Source organism: Abrus precatorius, unplaced genomic scaffold (genome assembly GCF_003935025.1).
Source record: "Abrus precatorius isolate BTA unplaced genomic scaffold, Abrus_2018 Scaffold10, whole genome shotgun sequence".
In the NCBI taxonomy this organism is placed as follows: domain Eukaryota; kingdom Viridiplantae; phylum Streptophyta; class Magnoliopsida; order Fabales; family Fabaceae; genus Abrus; species Abrus precatorius.
This window is the reverse complement of record NW_020874292.1, coordinates 35651769-35675035: the sequence shown is the minus strand read 5'-3', so window position 1 is coordinate 35675035 and position 23267 is coordinate 35651769. Positions and strand designations below refer to the sequence as shown.

At 34.8% G+C, this 23267-nt stretch overlaps 4 protein-coding genes across 7 annotated transcripts; 2 read left to right on the top strand and 2 right to left on the bottom strand.

Moving 5' to 3' along the window:
- Window positions 1–49: 49 nt before the first annotated feature.
- Window positions 50–3760, bottom strand: LOC113852981 (preprotein translocase subunit SECY, chloroplastic). 3 transcript variants are annotated; one of them, XM_027483410.1, is made up of 8 exons: window positions 3513–3760; window positions 2995–3152; window positions 2502–2887; window positions 1979–2278; window positions 1812–1901; window positions 1550–1673; window positions 1170–1333; window positions 50–539 (listed from the first exon to the last, which is right to left on the bottom strand). In XM_027483410.1, the coding sequence occupies exons 1-8, from the start codon at window positions 3689–3691 to the stop codon at window positions 315–317; spliced, it is 1626 nt and encodes a 541-aa protein (XP_027339211.1). In that variant the 5' UTR covers window positions 3692–3760; the 3' UTR covers window positions 50–314. The 3 variants fall into 3 exon arrangements, 2 of the variants coding, with proteins under 2 accessions (XP_027339211.1, XP_027339212.1); XM_027483411.1 differs by having other exon boundaries at window positions 2995–3149; XR_003502472.1 differs by having other exon boundaries at window positions 52–539; window positions 2995–3111; window positions 3513–3716.
- A 1493-nt stretch (window positions 3761–5253) lies between these two features.
- Window positions 5254–11584, top strand: LOC113873634 (very-long-chain aldehyde decarbonylase CER3-like). Of its 2 annotated transcripts, none has more exons than XM_027511850.1 (11): window positions 5254–5408; window positions 5527–5753; window positions 5856–6088; window positions 6179–6398; window positions 7183–7298; window positions 7984–8252; window positions 8546–8653; window positions 9369–9575; window positions 10332–10442; window positions 10813–10986; window positions 11170–11584. In XM_027511850.1, the coding sequence occupies exons 1-11, from the start codon at window positions 5358–5360 to the stop codon at window positions 11344–11346; spliced, it is 1893 nt and encodes a 630-aa protein (XP_027367651.1). In that variant the 5' UTR covers window positions 5254–5357; the 3' UTR covers window positions 11347–11584. The 2 variants fall into 2 exon arrangements, with proteins under 2 accessions (XP_027367651.1, XP_027367642.1); XM_027511841.1 differs by having other exon boundaries at window positions 7183–7304; window positions 7996–8252; window positions 11170–11582.
- Window positions 11585–13497: 1913 nt separating this feature from the next.
- LOC113871516 lies at window positions 13498–18014 on the bottom strand. The gene is made up of 8 exons (XM_027508609.1): window positions 17532–18014; window positions 17303–17440; window positions 17063–17131; window positions 16891–16962; window positions 16601–16683; window positions 16389–16517; window positions 16003–16216; window positions 13498–13887 (listed from the first exon to the last, which is right to left on the bottom strand). The coding sequence occupies exons 1-8, from the start codon at window positions 17922–17924 to the stop codon at window positions 13843–13845; spliced, it is 1143 nt and encodes a 380-aa protein (XP_027364410.1). The 5' UTR covers window positions 17925–18014; the 3' UTR covers window positions 13498–13842.
- Window positions 18015–19541: 1527 nt separating this feature from the next.
- Window positions 19542–20762, top strand: LOC113852378. The gene has a single exon (XM_027482602.1). It carries the CDS (start codon window positions 19542–19544, stop codon window positions 20760–20762), a length of 1221 nt encoding a protein of 406 aa, XP_027338403.1.
- Window positions 20763–23267: the final 2505 nt, after the last annotated feature.

The following is a 23267-nucleotide window of genomic DNA, read 5'->3' as shown; positions in this document are numbered from 1 at the left end:
AAGAATATTTAACGGGGAAATGACTAAAAACATCGTTGTCATAGCTGAACCACGAGTTGCTCTTTTTGTATCCGTGTGCTTTGATTGATAAATCAGTTACTATACAAGCAACTATATGGATTTTCCGAATAAATTTTTCAACCAGAAATTCAACAAATCGCTACTCTACATTATTTACAGGCCGAAATAAAATGGAACAGTACAGTATTGTACAGAGAAGGGAGACCTTTGGCTCACATTCCAACATTCCCCTATTGGGAGAATTGTGTAGCTGCGATTTTCTAATTTTGTGTACACTACCCCGCCTTTTATGGTCAATATTTGTCAAAATCATAGAACTCAATGTTCTTGTACTTCTGGGATATAATCTCAGCTTGAACTTTTCTTGCTGTGTCTGTTGCACAACCAACAAGAATAAGAATAGATGTTCCTGCAAATCCCCGGAACGCAGTCAGGTGTGTGGTCTGCTCAACAACTGCGGGACCAGCAGCCAAGATAGCCAAAAATGTTGAACCCAGAACTGATATTCGACTAAGAACCTGCACCATCATACAAGGGTGTGAAAACAAATCTAACATTAGAGATTCTAATTCAAAACAGATCAGTCAACGCTAAACATTAAAAATTGCGCATAGAAGCATTAGAAGTACCATGCTGTAATTATTATTACACAGGACTAACTAACCAAGAATCGATAAAACCATTTATTTAGCAGCATTACACTAAAAGACCATTCACAAATGTCCGTAAATTTCAGTGGGAACAGTAGTTATTTTGTATGAGAAGATCAGATCATTGTGGATACGTATGTCGAGTGATTACCATTTAACAAAGCTGTCAAGCGAGGAAAAAATGAAAATAGTGTATGGAAGTTATATGCAGATTAATAGGGCGTGTGACAAATAAGAGAGAAAGGCCAACGTAACATTTCACTATTTTTTTGTACAAAGATAGAATGTCCATGAATTTCAAAGGAAATCCTAAAACTACATTTCGTTCACGAGTAGGAGAGAGATGACGATACATACAATAAAACTTCGATATCATGAACCTAAATGTTAAAGGCATACCAAAGTATAATTATATATAATATAAACTTTAGAGAAAAGAGACAGGTTATATTCAGTAAGGAAATCATGGAATGCAAAACTAGAAAGGGAGGAAATTACTGTTTTGATAAATGTAGCTGTACTTCTGCCTGGTCTGACAAGTGGAATTGAAGCACCTTGACGTTTCAATTGTTCACTCACATCATCAGGGTCCAGTTGTAGGAAAGTGTAATAGTAATTGAAGAATGCTATCAAAAGTATGTTAAATGGAAGGTAAAAGGAACCTAGAACACATCCAGTTAAGTAAAAAGTATCAGTGTATGAAGAAACAAAACTTTTACGGACAACAAAACATGATAGAATTTCATTTCAACAATGTATGGCAACATCAATGCCTATGTGTTTTTGTCAAATACACAAGATCAACATGGAAAGGCAGGAGTAGACATTTCAGGCAAAAATGTTGTTAATATAAATCTAGATCAGAATGAACCATATACCCCCTGGATTTAAAGCCACCGCAGCTTTCTTTAGTGCTGTTAAACCAGTGAAGCGTGCTACGGTACCAGGAAGAGCTAATGATGATGTAGAAAATATGATGGGCATTACTCCAGAACTATTTACCTGCCACAGTAGATCTACACTCTCAAATTTCAAGGTTTAGTGTAATAAATTTCAAGAATAATCAAATACATCGGATAATTAGAAGGAAGAGACAACAGTGACATAAAACTAGAAAAATTGGCAGAGTGGAGAGAGGACCTTAAAGGGTAGGTAAGCCGATTTTTCTAATCCACCACTTCTACTGGTAAATCTAGAAGCATAGTTAAGTGGGATTTTTCTCTCTGCTTCCTGAAAACCATTGTTCAGATCAACACCTCTTTCTTGGCTCAAATGCATCTTTATTTAACAATTAAAATGAGATTTACCTGAACATAGACTATACCAACTACCAACAAAAAGAAGGACACAATGATAGTAGCAAGTCCAACATAGTTAGCATCATTAAATGCTTGCGCAATTGTCCTACCAAAAGAAGCTGGCAAGTAGGAAATAATGTTTGTGAATATCAAAAGAGAGGTGCCATTCCCAAGTTTTAGGTCTGTGATTCGTTCTCCAATGTATGTTGTAAACACAGAGCCAAGAGTCAATAAGATAACAGAAGAAAGAACCCACTCTACAGAAAAGTCGTTGACATAGGGACGTAGGTAAAGAACTTGGCCAATTGCCTGGAATGAAGGACGAGGAACAAACAAATAAGCATAAAGGATAAAACTCAATTAGTAATATGCATAGGGTAGGGTAGGGAAATAGTTATTAAATAGCACAGATCTTCAGGCAATAATCTCCTTCCAACATATAAAGGTAAATTATTTACAGGGAAACTAACTTCAAAGTTTGCATAAAGTTAGCATACCAAAATCAATCATTTTCTTTTGTAAAATTGCTGACCTGTACAATGGCAAATCCAACTGAGGCATATCGAGTGTACTGCAAAACTTTCTTCCTCCCAGCCTCACCTTCTCTTTTTTGAAGATCTTGCAATTTGGGGTATATTTGGGCTAGAAGCTGGAAAACAATTTGTGCATTGATGAATGGAACAATACCAAGGGAGCATACCCCAAGTCTACCAATACCTCCACCAGAAAATGAGTCCAGAGTGCTTAATAAACTGTTTTGATCCAAATTTCCAACAAAAGCCTCCCTATTAACTCCACCTAGAGGTATGTATACACCAAGCCGAGACAATGCGAGGAACCCTAATAGCTTGAGAAACTTCCCGGGCAGCGGACCTTTGAAGAAGTCACCAAAATCTATTGAACTGTCCTCTATTGCAGCTGCCAACACCAAAATTTAATAAATAAACAATTTTACTATCCTCAATTGCTAGGAGATAAAAATCATAATCTCATGTTCATCAAGATAAAGTGAAGAAAAATAAAACCTGCTAATCCTCGTGAAGAGTTAGGTTTTTCCTTTTCTGTACTTGAAGCACTCTCAAATGTTTGCGTAAAAAAGCACGCCAGATTTTTCCAGGTAGAATTCAGAGCAGAAGATAAATCTGAGTTAATACCCAAGGGATCAAAATTTGCTACCTCACTGCTGCAGAGAGTTTGAAACAACAAGTGTGGGACGAAAATAATAACAATCAACAATAAAAGGGAAGGAAAATGAATGATTGGCAATTTGTCACTAAAATTTAGACCAGAGACACTGTTCTTTGCTCTAAAAAGAAACAGAAAATTACCATTCACCAGTGACCCATCACCCATCCCACTCCAAAAGAAATAACTAAAAGTTACATTAACAAAGCATTACAGATCTAGTGATACATTTCCTTCGTGTTGTTGATGATAAAAGCAAATTAGTACGCTGGAAACAGTACAAAGATAATGACTTGATCATTTGATAGCCCAGCTTTATTGCGAAATTCGATCTAAAAGGAGACAGATTATTGTTTACCTGCAAGAGAGGTGAGCAGCGGAATTAGAAGAATGAATGGAAATGTTGGGTCTTCGTTGGACAGATAAAGAGGCTTTCCAAATGCAAGATTTTAGCGTTTTATAGGGTTTTGGGTTCTGACGATTAAGCCAGAAACAGAGGGGAGAAGAAGAACATGCTTCCCTAACCGTTATCAACATTATTATCCACTCCACAAACTCCCTTCACTTACTCAACACAAAAAGGACATATAATAAAGATATTGGACTATTGGACTATTGGACCTTGGGCTTCACTTCACTTTCCAAACTTTTTTATGATTATTTTTTGACCAAACAAACAATAATAATTATGTTTTTATAACTTTTCTTTAAATCTTTTTATTATTTTGTTAGTTTTCCTTTAAATTTAGGTCTATTTACAAATTATTGTCATAAAATTTGACATTTAAATCAAGTCTCCAAATCCACCTATGGGAGATAGTTGGCTGTTGGTACATTGTCCTTTTTAATGCAAACTTTATCTTTGCCTTTAATAACCGTAGTAATGACCAAACAAATACAAGAGAGCCGTAGGTACCAGCAATATATTTTTTTATTTACACTATACAATTATTGGTGTCTACTATTTTAATTATAGGACTATTTTTTTATAATATATAAGTATTCATACATATGTTATCTTATTCTTACTTTGCTTTTTTGTTTATAAAGATGTGAAAGAAATAGACCGAAGATATTGTACATTTGCTTCTCGTTTGCATAAATTTATTTTTTACATGGTTTGCGAATATTCATTGTTTAAGAGCTTGTTTCCCCCTTTCCTAGCAAAAAAACACATGAAATTTTCCCTTTCTGTTCAAAGATGGCATTATTGCAACTAAAGTGCTTCCTTTCCTTTGGCCAAATTTGTTATTGACACAAAATTCCATCTATTAACATCTTTTAATGTGTAGATCACTAACTCGTTGCTATAAAATATGTTCAAAGTACCTGTAAAGCAATTTTGAGTATAACTTGATGAGTTTTTAATATGTATTATTATCATAGTTGTTAGTCGGAATCTCATTAATGTTGGTAATCTCATTAAATCCGTAACTTTAGATGACTCAGCTCTCTAAATGTCACAAGTTTTTCAAAATTTTAGCACCTGTGACTTAATATTCGTTGTAATTTTAAGATCAAACCAAAGTTTGTACGTACAGATAAAATTGAATGTTTATTAAAGCATTAAAAGAAATAAACGGTAAATCATGGTCTAGCAATGTTGGTGAGGGAAAAGGTGGGGGTTTCAATATGAACTAGTTATGCAATAAAATTAATAAATAAAATAGTGAACCGACAGATTGAAGGGTTTAGAAGCACACATTGAACCGACATATATTGATATGAAAGGGAAGATCTGCCATCTCCCAACCATATAACGCATTTACTAATGGGAAGGTCTCCGGCAGTGGCGAGTTATAGCAATTAGCAATGCAACAATTATAACATTCACTTTCAATATAATATTCTTAATCACAGACGGTTGAGGTGCCTCTGAAAGAGATAACTAACTGCATCTGCATCTCCATCCTCACCTCTTTCATTAAGCCTATAAATACCTTCTACTCATCACCTTCATGCAGATCACACCCTTTACTCTCTTTCTTCATTCACACTAAGACATAATACCTTCCATTTTCCTTTTTCCTTCATTCTCCTCTCCCTATTTTTTTTAGGGCTACCTATAGCTTTTCGGACTTTATTTGCTGTCGATTTTTAGTTGGTTAAGTGATCTACAATATACCCACTACACTTTTCAACATTTTATCAGCAAGGGGAAGGAGGAGAAACCAGTAAAACTTTCTTTATTTTTAAGTATCTTATGGGTGCTCCATTATCAGCCTGGCCCTGGGAGAACTTGGGGATATTCAAGGTATATATACCTAGTAGTAATGCATCTTCCTGATTCTAAATATATATTTTTTTTTATCAAAATGAGAACTTTGACATGTATGATCTCAAATTAATTGATTTTTTTTATGGAATTATAGTATGTTTTGTACGGGCCATTTGTGGCTAAAGTACTACATGAAATGTTATATGTGGAAGACTCCAACCTCAGCTTCAGCTGGTGCCTTCATCTGCTCATACTGTGCGGTCTAAGAGGTTTTCTTCACGTGCTGTGGAATTCTTACAGTAATATGCTGTTTCTTACACGAAATCGACGGATTCTTCAACAGGGGATCGATTTCAAGCAGATTGACAAAGAGTGGGACTGGTAAAAAATAAAATAAAATACATGTCAATTTTGATTTTTTATTTATTCTTTGTGAAAATGGTATTTGTTTATAATGGTTTGATGGTTTACCATCATTGACAGGGATAACTTCTTGATTCTCCAAGCTATAATTGGCTCCATGGCCTATTATATGTTTCCCAGCCTTCAAAATTTACGTCTCTGGAACACGAAAGGTCTTATTGTAGCTTTGATGCTTCATGTGGGAATCTCAGAACCACTTTATTATTGGGTGCACAGGAAGTTTCATGGACCCTATCTTTTCACCAATTATCATTCACTTCACCACTCAGCTCCAGTACCTCAGTCATTAACAGGTGAGAAGTGAGAACCCGTTCTGTGCAGAAAAGGCTTATTACAGAGATGTTCGTTCTCTTGAAATTAAACGTTTTTTTTTAATGATGCAGCTGGAAATGCAACAGTTTTGGAGCATCTTTTTCTGACGCTAGTGATTGGAATCCCGATCCTTGGGACCTCTCTGATGGGACATGGATCAGCAAGTTTGATATATGGTTACCTTTTGATTTTTGATTTTATGAGATGTTTGGGCCATTGCAACGTTGAAATTGTTCCACATAAGCTGTTCAAGACATTCCCATTTATGAGATATGTCCTATACACACCAACGTAAGTTAGTTTGGAGCTATGCCACGAGTACCAATTACAAACCCTTTCTACTTACATCATATTAATTATCACACTTGACATATACAAAAACTCGCATTAATTTCTCTCTGTTTGTTTTTTTTTTTTTTTTGGTAATAAGAGGTTATAGCATTTACCATGGCCCAAAAATGGAAATGTACCATTTACTAAATCGGTGAGAACGTTGCTTTAAAGGGTTTTAGCATTGAAGGGAAACGATTAATTTTGGTTAATTAAAAGTTATTTTTTAGAGTTTTGAAAAATGAATTTTCAACTTACTTTTAAAGCTTTACCTTGTTTAGAGAATTTAAATGGCCATATAAATAAATGAAATTATAGAATTCGTCCTATTCTTTTTTTTTTCTTTCAATTTTTCCCTTTCCTTCCCCTCACAGTATCCAAACATGAATGACGTTTTCTAGATTAATTCTTGTTCAGAGTGAAATTAAGATATTATGTATGTAATTAATAATTAATTCAAGTTTAAAATAAATTGTTTCCTAGCAAATTAGGTCAATAGCAAAGTAGAGGACAAAATTACCAAAAAAGCTTCCTATAGGAAGTGCAAATACCAAGGAAATTGGATAGTGGATACGCATTATTTCGTTTTATAAACATGGAAGGTGATCTTTAAATTTTATATTTACCTCTCTATAAATTGATAGAGAGAGAAACAAACATAAATATTGAACGTAACTATTAAGTTAAGTCTTCCTTTTCTGATATAGTTGTGTATATTCAGTTGCTTTCTTTTCTTTCTATGCAGATACCATAGCCTACACCACACTGACAAGGCCTCTAATTTCTGCCTCTTCATGCCTCTCTTTGACGCACTAGGGCACACGCTTAACAGCAAATCATGGCAATTACACGAATCATTCAGTTCAGGTACAGAAAATAATCAGTGTTATTTTGTTGTAAAATTCAGCTAAATAACTGCACAAAATCATTCAATTCCATAAAACTTGACCAATTTTGTAATATGTGATAGGTGAGGTAGTCTAAGAAATACAATAAATGTAAAACATCACGTAGGTAAATTAGTTATTTCAGATTTAATCATCGGAAACATCACTAATCGGAATAAATAAAGATAAACAAGAAAATTATTATTATTTAATTTGTAATTCAAAATGACAAATAATTCTGAAGCGTGTAGGTACACATAGAATACCCTTGGATATTTATTAAAATTAATTATTTTTAAAATAATTATATTTAACATAAATATGACCTAAACTAAATAGGATTTAAAATTTAATTAAATAATTCATCCTTATAAAGTGTGTTGAATTCTTTTATTATAGATATTTTTACAACAAATTAGAAAGTACAGAACCTTTAACTTGTAAAACTTGTAGGCACCCGTGTCGGGAATGGATAGGGTACTCTTACTGATCCAACATAGTAATTTACAAAATTATGGTTCATCCAGATGTATTAATTCTTCTACGAGGATGATGATTTGTCGTGTGTTTCTCAGCATTAGTTTCAGAGTTGTAAAATGTATTTACGAACCCATTCTTTGTGGCATCGCTGATATTGGTGCCAACATTAATTTGTCTCTGAATCAACGCAGGAAATGGTAGTAGGGTACCGGATTTTGTTTTCCTGGCCCATATAGTCGATGTCACATCCTCAATGCATGTTCAGTTCTGCCTCAGATCCTTCGCTTCTTTGCCATTCAGAACGAGGCTCTTCTTGATCCCCTTTTGGCCAATTGCCTTGATAGCTTTGTTAGCCATGTGGCTTTGGTCTAAGACCTTTTTAGTTTCCTTCTACTACCTCAGATGTAGACTACACCAAACCTGGGTTGTACCTAGGTGTGGCTTCCAGGTGGGTAATTAATAATAATACTATACCCTCATCTTTAACAAATTTGCCTTCATTTTCTTTTGGTAGACGCTAATAAGTGTTCTAAAGAAACAGTTTAAGAAACTAAAAATAATTATCTTTTGTTAAAAATACAATAAATGTGTTCTCTCACGTGACTTTCAAAGCAATCATATTCAACTTTTAATAAAAAAAAATATTCTTCTAATTTTATGGTACGTAATGATTTTTTAAAAAATAATTATTGTTTCTTGTTTTCAATCACCTCTTATGTTCATCTTTCTATGTTGTTTTAGTATTTCTTGCCATTTGCTACTGACGGCATCAATAAGCAAATTGAGCAAGCTATCCTCAGGGCTGATAAAATTGGGGTGAAAGTCATCAGTTTGGCTGCTTTGAATAAGGTTTGGCTCATTGAACTTCCATACACTTTTCATGCCATTTAATTCATTTATTTATTTTTTGGTAGAGCTCATGCTATTTAATTTAACCCTAAAAAAGAACACAATTTATTGAATTCTGGTATTCTCTGAACATGGTTGTTGAGGGTTTTAATGTCTTGTAAGGCTGATCTCTGATACCTGACAAAACCATCCATATAGTTGCACATTATAATTATAGGATACATGTTGATCAATCCGTCAGCTAATTAAATCAATGGTGGTCCCTTAACTTTGTAAATGCACGAGGCTAGAGGTTGATAGCAATTGCTATTCTATCTGCATTTCTGTATTTAAATAGTAAATAAATATGAACTAACAAAAATTATATTTAAAAAACATATATTTCAAACTTTCCTTGATCGTTCAATTTAGAATTCACGCAGCACCTCCTTTAAGTTTCTCTTGCGCTGGGTGCTGATGTGTTGTTAATTGTACTAAAATTACCTAATCAAAGCTAATTTCCAATTACTTAGGGCATTGCTACGATGATTTTATCTTTTTAGAAGTAGAAATTTTATTTGATGGAGCTAGTATTTAAATTATCAATTCTATAATGGTTCATAAAAGGTGCAACAGTCATTGCTTTATATAGAGCATAGATTTAATGTTACCATGGTCGGGGTTGGATTACCAATTGATTTGTTTGCAATTAATTCTTAATATTCGCTGAGGACAGAATGAATCTCTAAATGGGGGAGGAAAACTTTTTGTGGACAAACACCCAAACCTTAGAGTTCGAGTTGTTCATGGGAATACCTTAACAGCAGCTGTCATACTGGATGAAATCCCTAAAGATGTGGAAGAGGTTTTCCTAACAGGAGCTACTTCCAAGCTCGGAAGAGCAATTGCTCTCTATCTTTGCCGAAAGAAGGTGAAGGTTCTGGTAAGTCTTCCACAAATCCCCACTTTCAAGTGTTTTTCAGTTATTTATTTGTCAATTACTGCCCCTTTCAATTAAGTAACTCTACAAATCTTTTACTTTTATATTTTTTTTAATTTATGATTTAAGACACTATGAAATTAATAAATAATTATTTTTTAAAATTTATAATATTTAATATTATCAATACTTTAAATTTTATGATATTTTATAATTTTTAAAATGTGTTCTTCATCCTTATAAAAATATTCTTTCTAGTTCATGCAGTAACACATACATATTTTCCCACATTTTTTTATTCGTAGCTTCAAAATAATTGAACCAATAAATCTCAATTGACTATAACAAGCTATAGACGAGAGATGGCAACTTGGCGAGGTAAACGGAAAAGGAGGGACACCGATTGATTATGTTGGTCATTAATATCATGCATGGTGCTGACATGGATTATAGTTATCGATCGAGTTCTCTTAACAACTCCATGCACTGAACTCATTTTGAATAAAGTCTCGTGATAATGGGCAACTATGTGCTCTAATAATATGTCAATGACAAAACAAATTGCCTCGCTGAACAATTTGTTTTAGCTCGAACCATTTTTATTCGAATTTATAAAATTCGTAATCCAGTTTTTACTATTATTTTCATATGAGATATACATGAAGTCCACATTGTAATTTTGGATCTTAACTTGTTAACAACGTGATTCTTATGTTGCAATCTTGATCCATTACTAATTGGTTGAGAGCTGAATTGCAGATGTTAACTCTTTCAGCAGATAGATTTCAGAGAATTCAAAAGGAAGCTCCCCCAGAATACCAAAGCTACCTTGTTCAAGTAACAAAATACCAAGCAGCACAAAATTGCAAGGTACTTGTGATATTTTATAATTACAGCTCTAAATGTTAGTGACACTGCTTCTGTGCTGACATCCTTTCCGAATGTTTGTTGTAGTTTCTTCCTAATAATTAAATTTCTACAAATTAAAATTAAAACTTTATCAAATAAATTAGGGAATACTAATTGGATAACGTTAAATATTTCTACTATTTGAACTTACAAATCCTCTTACTTATATAAAAGTGATACATTTATTTTAAAGAAAGAAATTTTTTTAAAAAAAAAGCAGAATGAATTGAACATATTTCATACTAATTTCAATTTGAACGAATATGTGGCGATAATAGAGCCGACACAAGGAAAAACCTTGTAACTTACGTTGTGATTACTTGAAATCCAGACCTGGATTGTTGGAAAGTGGATCACGCCAAGAGAGCAAAACTGGGCGCCACGTGGAACACATTTCCATCAATTTGTCGTCCCACCGATCTTGCCATTTCGAAGAGACTGCACTTATGGTGATCTAGCGGCAATGAGGTTACCAGAAGATGTGGAAGGCCTTGGCTGCTGTGAGGTGAGCTTTCATCATATACATGTCCCTCTCTTTCGTTTTCTTGGTTCCTAAATTGCCTGGAAGTTTAAGATTAACATTTTTATAATTTTAAAGCTGGCAAATTAAGCAAACCCTTCATTTTCATTCTGAATATCTCTCTCTACACATTGTTATTTTATTTTATTATTTTTTGGTATAACGCAGTACACGATGGAGAGAGGAGTAGTTCACGCATGCCATGCAGGAGGAGTTGTACATAGTCTTGAAGGTTGGACTCATCACGAAGTTGGAGCCATAGATGTTGATAGGATCGATGTTGTATGGAAAGCTGCACTCAAACATGGTCTAAGACCAGTGTCTTCAGGATCCAGCGTAAAATAAAATTCAAGTTTGATTCAAAATTGAAGTAAATGCTTTGTAATGAGTTCTACTGTATTTTAGAGTGGTCATTAAATGTGGTTAAATTCTTTCAAGTTGATTTATCGAAGTTGTTAAACGTTCACATCCGTAATGATGAGATTGAAGCAAGCTAGCTGTTACCCATTCCCTAATTAGCTTCATACTGGAACATCTCCTTTTCCATTAACTTAGTGAATACATTATAGTGGAAAGTACACGAGAGGGACATTTTCCTACTAATTGCGAAAGATAAGCCTTCAATGTTTCCTAGAGTTTAAATTAGTTTATTCACGCAGACTTTAGCATAGTAACAAGAGAATTAGAATTAAGAATTGTTTACCTAACATTAAAGTAAAATTTATCTTCACAATTAATATTTCAAGTTTTAAGAGTAAATTATCTTCTCTCTTGCTAATACATAGAAATAAGACTATCTAACAATTGGAACAATAATAGAAACTTTCAAGGGAGATTTACATAAGCAGACTAACTGATTTAAATTGAAAGGTTTTCATAATATTTGTCTAACGATGACACATGCATGTTAAGAAATTTAAAAAAATAGTAAATTTTTATTAGTTATTGTTTAAAATTATATTAACTTTTGTAATATTTTAATTCTAATAAAAAATTATTATAGATGATTTTTTATCGTATACTTTTAGACACGCGTTAACAAAGTTATAAAGTAAGTTATTTGGAAATATTTTTTTAATTTGCTATTTCGTTATGATTATATCTAATCTATTAATAGGTTCTCTTAATAGATAGTTGATAGACTTGAAAATAATAAATAACTTTTGTCCTTAATTTCTATGAGTGGAGGAGTACTCATCGTAGAGGAGAATTTTGTTGTTTATTTATACTTTTCCAAACAGAGTACCTCAGTGGTTATAATTTTACATCAATTGGTAACGAAGTCTTTCGAGGCACAATGTGTAATCATACAAATAGGCCATAATAGCAAAATTACGTGTGTATGTGCATTTCAAGGGATATTCTCAATAAGTGATTGTGCCAATGTTGCGGCATCATCCTGATTCAACGCCAAGTCACCGAGTGGATTATTGACTAGGTTGACAAATGAATTTTATCATTGACTAGAGTTGATGTTTCATGTTGCTTTTGATTGTTGACTAGAATTGATCATTGACATTGATGCACATGATATTGAACTTGTTTCTACATTTCATATCTTTGTTTTGGATATTTCATCGGTTGTGATCAGGAATGACAAAATTAATACTTAAGAGTATTCATAGGTTTAATTAAATAATTTTTTACTACTTGCTTAATCAATGTGGCAGGTGCGGCTATTAGTATATTCATACCCACGAATGCCCTTACACATAAATATATTAAAATATTTTTATTATTAAAATAAATATAATTCCAACTTTGTTATTTTATGATCATTTTGATATTTACTTGACTTAATATGGTGTTATTATTATTGAAACAAAATATTATGCGATTTTTTAAGGACTTTCATTTAATAAACAGTCATGATTTATGTCAAGTTGAATTTTATTCTTCTACAATCAGAAGATAAAGTAATAAATGTTTAGATTCAACGTTGAATATATGTTTACTTTCTCACTTTATATACCTATATATATATATATATATATATATATAAGAACTAAATCCATGCCATGCTATATATCAAAAATAATTTTCTATAACCCCTCTGATTTTTTTTATAAGACACCTCTAACTAAATTACACAAACTAATAAAAGTAGTTAAAGTTAGTTGAATTTCTTAATTTTTCAAAAGATATTATTAACATGAAAATTTAACTTTTATTGAATACCATTGAACTTAACCTCGCTATCATCATATATTCCTAGTTAAAGTTTTCACTAACTCTATTTATTAAAGACAAATGAAAAATAAAATAAATATTTCATAGAAATAAAGAAGTATCTTGTAAAAAAGAGCACAAAAAATTTCAAGACTCAAGATTTGAACTTTGATCGTCTTGCATATAACTTGCTTCAAGGTTTTCTAAAATATGACATGTTAATCGAAGCAAATGTTTACCAGGGTTGCAGACTTTAATAAGGAAAAACTGTCATGGTTGGCACAGCGTGCAGACTATACACCAAAACGGTAACACCCATTCATGGTTGCAAGCATACCAAAAAGACTAACACCAATAGGACCAGATAGCAATTATCAAACTATCAACAACTAACCGATAAATACAAAAATTACCAAATCTGGCTATAGCCCGTGAAAATTGTTCTGTTCTTTTACAAACCGAGGAGTAGCCACTAATAAAAAATCGAACTTTTACTGTGTGTAGTATAGAGTTTAGTATATGCCTATTTTTGGTTCCAAACATCCCTCCTTGACGAACCTGAAGAGACATTCTAATAATATATTTCATATACTTCGCCAAACACATTGGAGGATGACATTAAGATGACGTGTGCAGTGATGATAAAACGCAGCCATGATTTCTGCATTGATGCTAATCCAACGAAAAGTCATCCAGCCATATGAGCACTTCATTCCTCTTCAATATCACAAACCACAAAATAAATGAAGCAATTGTCACTAGTTAAGCATACAAGTATCAAATTGAGGTAACAACTTTCAAAAGAAGCAATTAGATCATTGCTGAAAATGTTCTTTGTCAGTTGCATTAGAGTAGAAGACTTAAATGCAGTTATAGTATACAAGTAATAATAAGAAAACAAAAAAATTGAAATTTTAGCTCCAGCATAAAAAATAATACTTGAGAAGGATTGAAATTCATTGGATGCATTAAACTAAAGTAATAGAGTGGAACTAGAAGTCGAAGCAGACCAATACGAATAATGTATTGCAGAAAATTCATGGACATTCAATTCCACTACAAATCATAGACGCTTAGAGTGATTTCCTCCGAGCAACAACCAGTTTCAATTTGTTTTCTTACGCTGCCAATTCTGATGTTACTAACATAGTTATGAGATAAGTTGTTTGCCACATGACCAGGGGAAACAAGAACAGCTTTTCAATTTAACACATAAAATCCCGTTGTGGGGTTCTACGCTTCTACTTTTATCTTGTGATATTCTACAGTTCAGGAAAGAATCTGATAAATATGTGCCTTTATTTATACATTTGGAGATGAATAAATGATTTTCAGCATTATTTTAGGCCTTTAATAGCACATCTGAATTAATTAATTGATAATTTGATGAAGAAAAGAAAGGATTAGATCAAATCGCTTGCAAATTCTTGCTGATTCTGACCTTGCTTCTGTAAAATGGGTATAAGTTGACTTAGACAAATGCAATCAAGGTGATTCTAGCGACTTTGGAAAGCTAAAACAGAATTGTACAACTTTCCTGTGTAGCCTGAAGCTAACTCCAAGGTTTCTAGATAGTAGAATAGCACCAAAAAGCAAAGTCATGATTTTTCCTAGTAACTGGCACAACCTAGCAGTGTGATCAGATATCTAAGGAACAATTGTGTATCCTTAACATTAATTCATCTCATCTGATTAAATTAGAAGAATAAAGGGCCAATTCCTAATTAAAAACCTATCACACCCTATTTGGACTTAGACACCGGCTAGACAATGAAGACCTGCCTACAGGATTCTAAAGGGAAAGCTAAGTATAAATAGATTTCAAAAGGATATAATTAGGGATTTTGAGAGGGGGTCACCTAGAATCTTGTGATCTACCTCATGTAGAGTGAGATTGCTAGAGCTAAGCATTTTCCTGCCGAACAACAGACTAAGGAAAAATTGGGGTTAACGTTATAGCACTTCTGTCTATCTCTGACTGCTAGGTTCAAGTAGGGTTTTAAGAATAGTATTGAAACCAAATTCTCAGAAAAGGTTGCCTTACCCTGTTTGTGGTAAAGAATAATAACTTAATCGGTTAGTCTTTATTCATTGCATCTCATCTCTATACAAATATAATTAGTTTATTATTTTCTTTAGGTCTATTTTAACATCTCATCTATAACACCCCAAAATCTTCTTCTTCTTTTTTTTCTTAATAAGCAAAGATTTAATTACTTGAGTACAAGGGGTACTCAACCCAAAAAGGTATATAAGAATCCACGACATTTCTAGGTATATAAACACCCCTTACAACAAAGGAACAAAAAGATAGGCAAATATATAATACCCTGCAGAGTTACTGCTTGTTATATATACTAAACCTGAACCAAATCTACAAACCACAAAGATTAATCAGAATTGCAAGGCAAAAGATCATTTGCATTGTCCCAATTCTTGATGCAGATTGCTGTCACCACCTATAGTTTGTACCGAGAGAAAGTCCCCAAATTATTCATGGCATCCTAGTTTGCTTGTTTAAGCTCAATTTTATCTAAGAACAATCTTTGCTCCACTGAAATATATTATATTAATTTTTGGTAAGATTTAAACCTGAATAGTCTCTAAGCAAACACACAGTTCAAGTTGTGGCTTATTGCTGAGGAAAATAATAAGAACACGTCAACAACACGAAGTCACTCCTAAAACTTGGGCTATTTCTCTTTGTAATTAGTCTTAAACCTAATAATGCAGTGCGCATTAGGTATCTACACTGGGAATTAGCTATAGTAGAGCAAGCAGCATGCATAGTAGAAATCAGTGGACAACACTCAAGCAGGTTTTGTAGCATACCATTATAAAGGACCATGTTCGACCTGGATCATTGTACCGTGCAAGCAAACATCCAACCTGAGGTTTAAGACCATCTTTAATGACATTGGAGCGCAGGGTTTTCTCCTTTTCACGAACAATATCCTCTGTGGGTTTTCCACTAAACTTTATTACTGCTGCTATGCCTCCTTCAACCTTTCTCAAGCGAACTGTCTCTTGATTAGGATTTGGTAAACTGGCCAAATGATTCAAAAGTAAGCACAAAATCACAAATTCAATTACAGAAATTACACTTTCTATTTTGTTTTCATTTTTTTCTTACAAAAACTGCATTTCTTTACTAAGTTAAGACATGCAACTCTCAGAACAAAATTTATTCAAAATTTTAAAGCCTGCAGGAGACATACCTTTCTGTTTCTTTGTCTAATGGAAGCACTATTTGGATTGACACTTTGGACAGGTCATCCATGGCTTGAGTGAAGACAGGAGTAGTCATTGGTATCTTCTCCATTGTGGAATTCTTTCCAAAGATATATCTGTTTAGGGGGATTATTAACATCTATTCATTCATCTGGGTCTAGAAACAAATGGTAGCTTCATTTCAGAAATTATATCTTACCCAGCAACATCATTAAAGCCAGTAGACCCAGATAGCTTGTCTCCATTTGTTTCTACTATTATGAACGGATCATACTGTCTAACCTGTTTTTTTATCATTCATAAAGGAATACATCAAATAATAATTGCGAAATTGTTGCGTGGTGGTTGATGAAACGATGAACTTTCTCTTACAGTATTAATGTTTGATCATATGAAGTAGAAAGGTGCAGTTTTAACAAAGTTGTAATCGTAGCACATTATTTCATCATGGTTAATGGGTACAATTATGTCAGTGAGTGACAAAATGACCTCGTAATTTGTCGTCCTTTTCAATATTTGATATTTGGGTGATTCCAATTCCGGTGTCTTATAAATCCTCAACTGCAAGGTGTCAAAACTTACTAATTAGAACGGAATTTGGAAGAATTTGAGAGAAAGTCCAAAGCAAACTAATACATGGACTGCGAAAAACAAGAGATACCTGTTTGATTACATCCCACAAACCTTGGAAAGAAAAATAATCATTTTTTTCTATTGAATCCCAAAAGTCCTGCGAAATTTAGGAACAAGAAGTTAAATACAAATATGAAACTAGTAAATTAAGAAAAATGCTAGTAAAGTATGAACAAAACACTTTTTATAGTTTTAAATAAAATTATATATTTATTAATTGTTTATAGAATGTCGTCCTAGATAGATATTTAGAACTCAGTGAACTCACCACGTGGCTACAGAACTTGCCATTTTCTGGGTTAACGCCCATAACGGAAGTTCCAGTGAAGACCAATTCCGGTTTCCAAGGAAGCAGCACGAATTTCATGACCATAGTCCATCTTGTAGTTATCTCATACGGTCCTGTCTATAGCAATTGCATTAGTCCAATTCGACAAATATTATTATTCTGTATAGAGAAGAAAATGAAATAGTAAACCGTTGAATTTGAAACAGACCGGTTTGACCCAATGCAACTCAAACTGAGGCCTGAAGAGTGTTTTGAGAAGAGCAATGTTGAAAAGGTAGCCACTCAAATTATCATGCTTGGTGATTGGGTCTCGAAAAACCACGCGTTCGTCGTAGGCCGTTTTATCAATACCCTGATCGTCGAAGAGGTGTGGAAGATCCGAGTAGAGAAAGCCCACGAGTTGCTGTATGTCGAACACTGTTGCTTTCGGTGGGCTTTGCTCCGCTAAGCTCAGTTGGATCGCCCACTTTTTGAGGGCCAGTTTTCTGGGCTTCGGAGTTGCCAGGTGGCGGAGGTTAACAGCGCTGCTTGGTGGCCGGAAATTGACGCACGCCGCGGGGAACGGCCGCGAAATTCGGTGGGAGAGGTTGGAAGTGGCCATGGGTATGGAATCTGAAGACAGGGAATCTTAGCCACATACTAGATAGTTGGAGGAACAAATGGACCTAATGGATGGGACCAGAGATTATTTGAGAATTGACACCACGAATTTTGCTACTTTCTATATTTGATTTTTTTTTCAAGCTTATATTATTTTCTATACATTAAATTGAAGTGAAGAAATCATTTAATGAATTTTTTAAAAATTTATTTATTCATGGTTTTAATTATTATGAAAGCATAAGATACATTATGTAACAACTTAAATTGTAAATTTTTAAGTATAGATGTTCTCGTTTTCAATTTTGTTATATAAAATATTGATTTAGTTTTTAAAATTACTAATATCAATTAATTTGATCACAAATTTGCATCTTTGTGATTGTTGTGATTTAAAAGAATTTAATTTATGAATGAGGACTTACATTTTATATATAAAAGTAGATTATTTATTGTAATTAAAAAATATTTTATTTTACTTTATTGTATTTTTTTTATATATATTTCATACTATGCTGGCTATGAAATGATGATGTGTGCTTTTCTACATGTGCAACTTGTTATTGTGGACCTAATTAAGAGGGATTCAAATGTTCTAATATTTCAGTTTAATGTTAGAAATTCCGAGTGTATTTATGTTTATAAGTGCTTATTATAATTTTAAATTATATTTGATGCGCTCTCAATTAATCTTTAATTAGTTTATAAAAAATAAAAATCGTAGTTTAATTAAGTGAGTATAACTCAATAGATATAGAAATAAAAAATAAAATTTTTATTCAACTAGAATCTTTCTATCCCTAACTTTACAAATTATGCGACCCAAGATTCGGTACAAGTGGTATGGTTACTGCCCCCACAAGATGAAACCATGAATATTCTTTGCTTCTTTCCAACGTGCTACTGCTGAATTGTCCTCAGCATTTCCAGTGTGGCTAGATGAATATGTCTAATTCGTATATAACGATGAAGATGTCCTCATTTATACTAGTACATTTTATTTTTCCACTATCTCCAAAATGGAGCTTGCTTGTCTTGTCGGCACACATACAAGTTACCAAGTGTCACGGGCTCAAGCTTGCTAGGCCCACGGCCCGATTCTCATTTATAGCTCAAAGTTGACTGTGTTTGAGTTTAGGAGAAAGGGTCAAGCAAATGGACTAAATTTTGAATGATATTATAGCTTAATTGAATGGGAATGCCTCTAATGGGAGAGGCATGAGGAGTGACTCATCCCCGCACTAGAACACAGCTGAGGCTGAGGCTGATATTCTTTAATGCAAAAGCTGATGAATGCTCCCTCAAACCATTTTATATAAAATGAGAGGCTGAGGGCTGAGGCAGTGAAGTGAATGGCCACCCATGAAACCGCCCCCTGACGATGGCTCCTGTCGAGAATAGTGTCCTATGTGGCTATTAATAAGGTCTTACATAATTAAACAAATCCAACGTCACTGTCTAACCAATAAAAGAACCTCATCCCTGTCAAAAGCCAACCACACTCAGACAACGACTTTTTCATATATATTTCATCCACAGCTAATCCCACACTCCAACGCCCCACCTGAAATCCTCCCCCCCTCTCTCTCTCTCTCACTCCCCCACAATAAGGTTTTACATGGACGATCATCGAAATTCAACCCCCAAAAACGCCATTGGACTTTGCCTCCTCCCTCAAGAACTCATCCAAAACATCTTCCTCACCCTAGTGTTGCCCGAGATCGTTCGTTTGAAACTCGTCAGCAAGTCCTTCTCTAGAATCATCTCCGACCACGCCTTCGTTCGCCAGTGCAACTCTCTGTCCACTTCCACCACCTGGCTCTTCGTCTACAAGAAGCGCTGGCTCCGCGACGCCGTGCTTCACGCCTTCACCGATCGGAGCTCCGATCGCTGGTTCCGAATCCCCATCGCCGAGCTCCTCAAACCCGTACACTTTCACGGCGAGGATCTCTACTTCCTCGCCGCTTCCAATAACGTCTTCCTCTTCGCCTCCAACACCGTTCGCGAGGTCGTCGCCGTTAACTTAGTCGCCGTCACCGTTAAGAAGATTCCTCCTTCCCCGTTGGGTCCTCGTGGCACCTCTTCGTGGAGGAGATCCGGAATGAAGCTCGTTACCGACCCCGCCGGTTCGAAGCATTTTCGCTTCATGTTCGCCGAGTTCGTGGGAAATCGCCCCGTTTTGTTTGTGTACGACTCCGAGACTAACACGTGGAAGTCAACGGAGGCAGAAGAAAATAAGGCCACTGGCTTGTTGCCACGTGGAGGGAGACACGTGTTTTTGAACGTGGTTCATGGACCTCGAGAGAGCGTTTTGGTTGCGTCCACGCCCGACTGTGATGCTCCGGTGGTTCTACGGCCAAGATTTGATGATGCCAGGGGAAGTGGAAATAACGATGGCCTTTTAACCGTTGGATTCAGCTGGGGGAACGTGATTGATCGGTTACACGTGTACGGTGACGGGTACATGATGATTGTGAAATCGGAGGGGGCGAGGATCACCGGAGAGGATGGAATTGGTCGGAACTTGAGGGTGTTGAAAGGTGTGGAACTGTGGGGTGTGAGGCTGGACGGAAGGAACTGGGAGTTTGTGTCTACGGTTCCTGGTGAAGTGATGAGGGTGATTGAGAAGCCTTATGCAGTGATGATGGGGTGCTTGGAGGAGAAAAATGGCATCGTTAGGGCTGCTTTGGTCTCTAATTGTGAGGGACTTTGGGACATGACATGGCTGTCTTTTGATACAAAGTGGAACCAGTGGACCTGGATGCCCCTCCCTGATTGCAAAATGAAGGGTTGGAACATGGCTGGGATAAGCTTCTCGTCTGGGCTAACCTTGCCATGATCCAACACTTTTTTTAAATTATTGTATGAGGCATCCCAATTGTGCATAAGCATGTACATAGTAACTATGAAGCTCAGGATGATTACTATGTAAATATGATTATAATATAATGTTGCTGAATAAATGGATATAACTCAAGAGTAATGCCACCACTTGTCCATGTATATTTTACTAAAACCATTTAATGGATGAACTATAGTTAGTGTGAAGTAACTAGAAAATGGCTACTCCGGATGAGCCATATATGGTATGTGATGGTACTGAAAATAAAAGAAAATTACTTTTGAGTAATATTAGTTATTCAACTCTAATTAGTAGTATGGAAAGCGTGAAATAAGGTTCAAGTTCCTGTGAACATTACTTGAAAAGTGATGCAAGACCTTTTCTTATGTAATATTCAAGTAGTAGGAAGTGGTGTGTGGATGAATAACTTGAGCTTAAAGTTAAATTCTTTGCAAATCAAATTGAGAAAAGCCAGGTAACCCTACCCGAATCAAAATCTACTCGAAGGGGTATGTTGAATATCCATCAAAGTAAATAGGAATATCGACCAACGTCCACATCTAGCAATGAGCCACTCACTTTCTCACCTACTTGTTCTGCATCAATAAGGGAGATGCAATAACGTGATGGTGTCAGCAAAAGGAACAGAATGGAGGAGAATTATAGACTCGACTGTTCCAAACATAACACGTTCTCACAGACAGGAAAAACCCTTTGATATTTGGTCCCAACCCCAACAGCATCGCTCTTTCCTTCTCACACACACGTTCTCGTTCATTGTACTATGTAACACCACACGCCATTATTTTTCAACACTTGAATTCAAAATGTTCTTGATTCCCTCACACACACTTGGACGTGGTCACATTCTATTTTCCCCAATACACCACAGGCACAGGGTCAGGGTCCTCCTCGATGCTTGCATTTCTCTTAAGTCCGTGCACTGTGAGCTTTGTAAAATGGTCCCAAATGCCATGTTAACTTAATTCCAGGACCACTTTTTACAGCTCACAAACTCTTCCCATTTGTGGAACTCTGAAACAATTTTAAGCCTTTAAGAACTTCGATGCTGAAATACAAACCACTTTTTATGCTTAGCTATTCTTTATTTATATAGGATATGCTACATAATAATATCTACTACTTATAATATCTTCCTTCCCTGTTTAAATTTTGTAATTTCTTTTCACTTTCACTTTCAAATTCCGAGAAATGTAATTTTTTTTCACCAAAGAATCCTGATATATTAGCCTTTTTGGGCTTCTGAAATGGTCCCTAATATGTGGACCACGTTAGTGATCACCCATGTACGCCAGGAATGGCTTTTACGCTTTTGGATTGACATAAGTTGTTTATTGAAATTAATACACTAATATAATCCCACCTTTCAATTGAACCTACCATCGTTCAACGTTGCATCAAAATCCATTGGTTTCTCTCTCAATAATTGCTTGTATTATATAATTAAACATTTCAGATTTTATAATTCCCAATTCATAGGATGAAAAAGAATAAACACTTGAATTAGTGCTTGGGCGTACTCGAAAATGATCACCTCAAGGTCCTCAAAACATACGTATTAGAATATAAGCAGAAAACAATCTCAAATTGACTCCTCCAGTTAATTAACAGATGACTCTTCTCTATTCTAATGAAATGCCTGAATTTGTACGTCTTTGTGAGAATGATTGAGGGTATAGATAATTAGGCTCTTGGATTAAATTTATTACAACTAGTCCTTCTCAATCTCATAACACAAGTGTTTCTTACATAGTGCCAAGGCAGGCTGGGTACACTAATATTTTTTAAAGTAGCTAAGTTGTAAATATCGGAACTAAATTAATAGCTAATTTATTTCTTGTCCTGATTGCGCTATTAATCACATACTTTAATACGTTGTTAAATGTTACTTCATGTGACGTTGGATGCTAGTGTTTTAAAATGATATAACAGCAACTATACCCTAGATGCCTTTCTATGACACATGGCTCTGAGAGGAATATTCTAGTTATGATGACGTCACACTCTTGAAAGAAAGACTGTACTTTTGGGCTACCCAACAATGTACATTAAACCAAATTTTTTGGAGAGTAAGTATTAATTAAGCAAGTAGGGAAAGGACTTGGCTGAACAGAGGGAGAGGGCCCTTGCAAATTGCAATACAAACACAAATTGAAGAAAAGCCATTTACCATAAAGTTGTAGAAAGTTTGATCAATCTAAAACAACCATACGTGAATAAGGGCGTTGCATAAAGCGTGCACATTATTAGCTACAGAGTCTGAAAAAAGACAAGCACACAAAGAGCGCTTCACTCAAAACTTTCCTGTTAGAGAGATACACAAGGGACTTTACACAGCAGCATATTTTAACTTCACAAGCTTTAAATGAGTTTAATTGGGACAGTAATAAGTACTTGGATAATGACAATTTAACACTGAGTTCATTACACTAAAAAAATAGGTTTTCGGGTATGGATTATATTTGTAATGTGCCTCTTAAC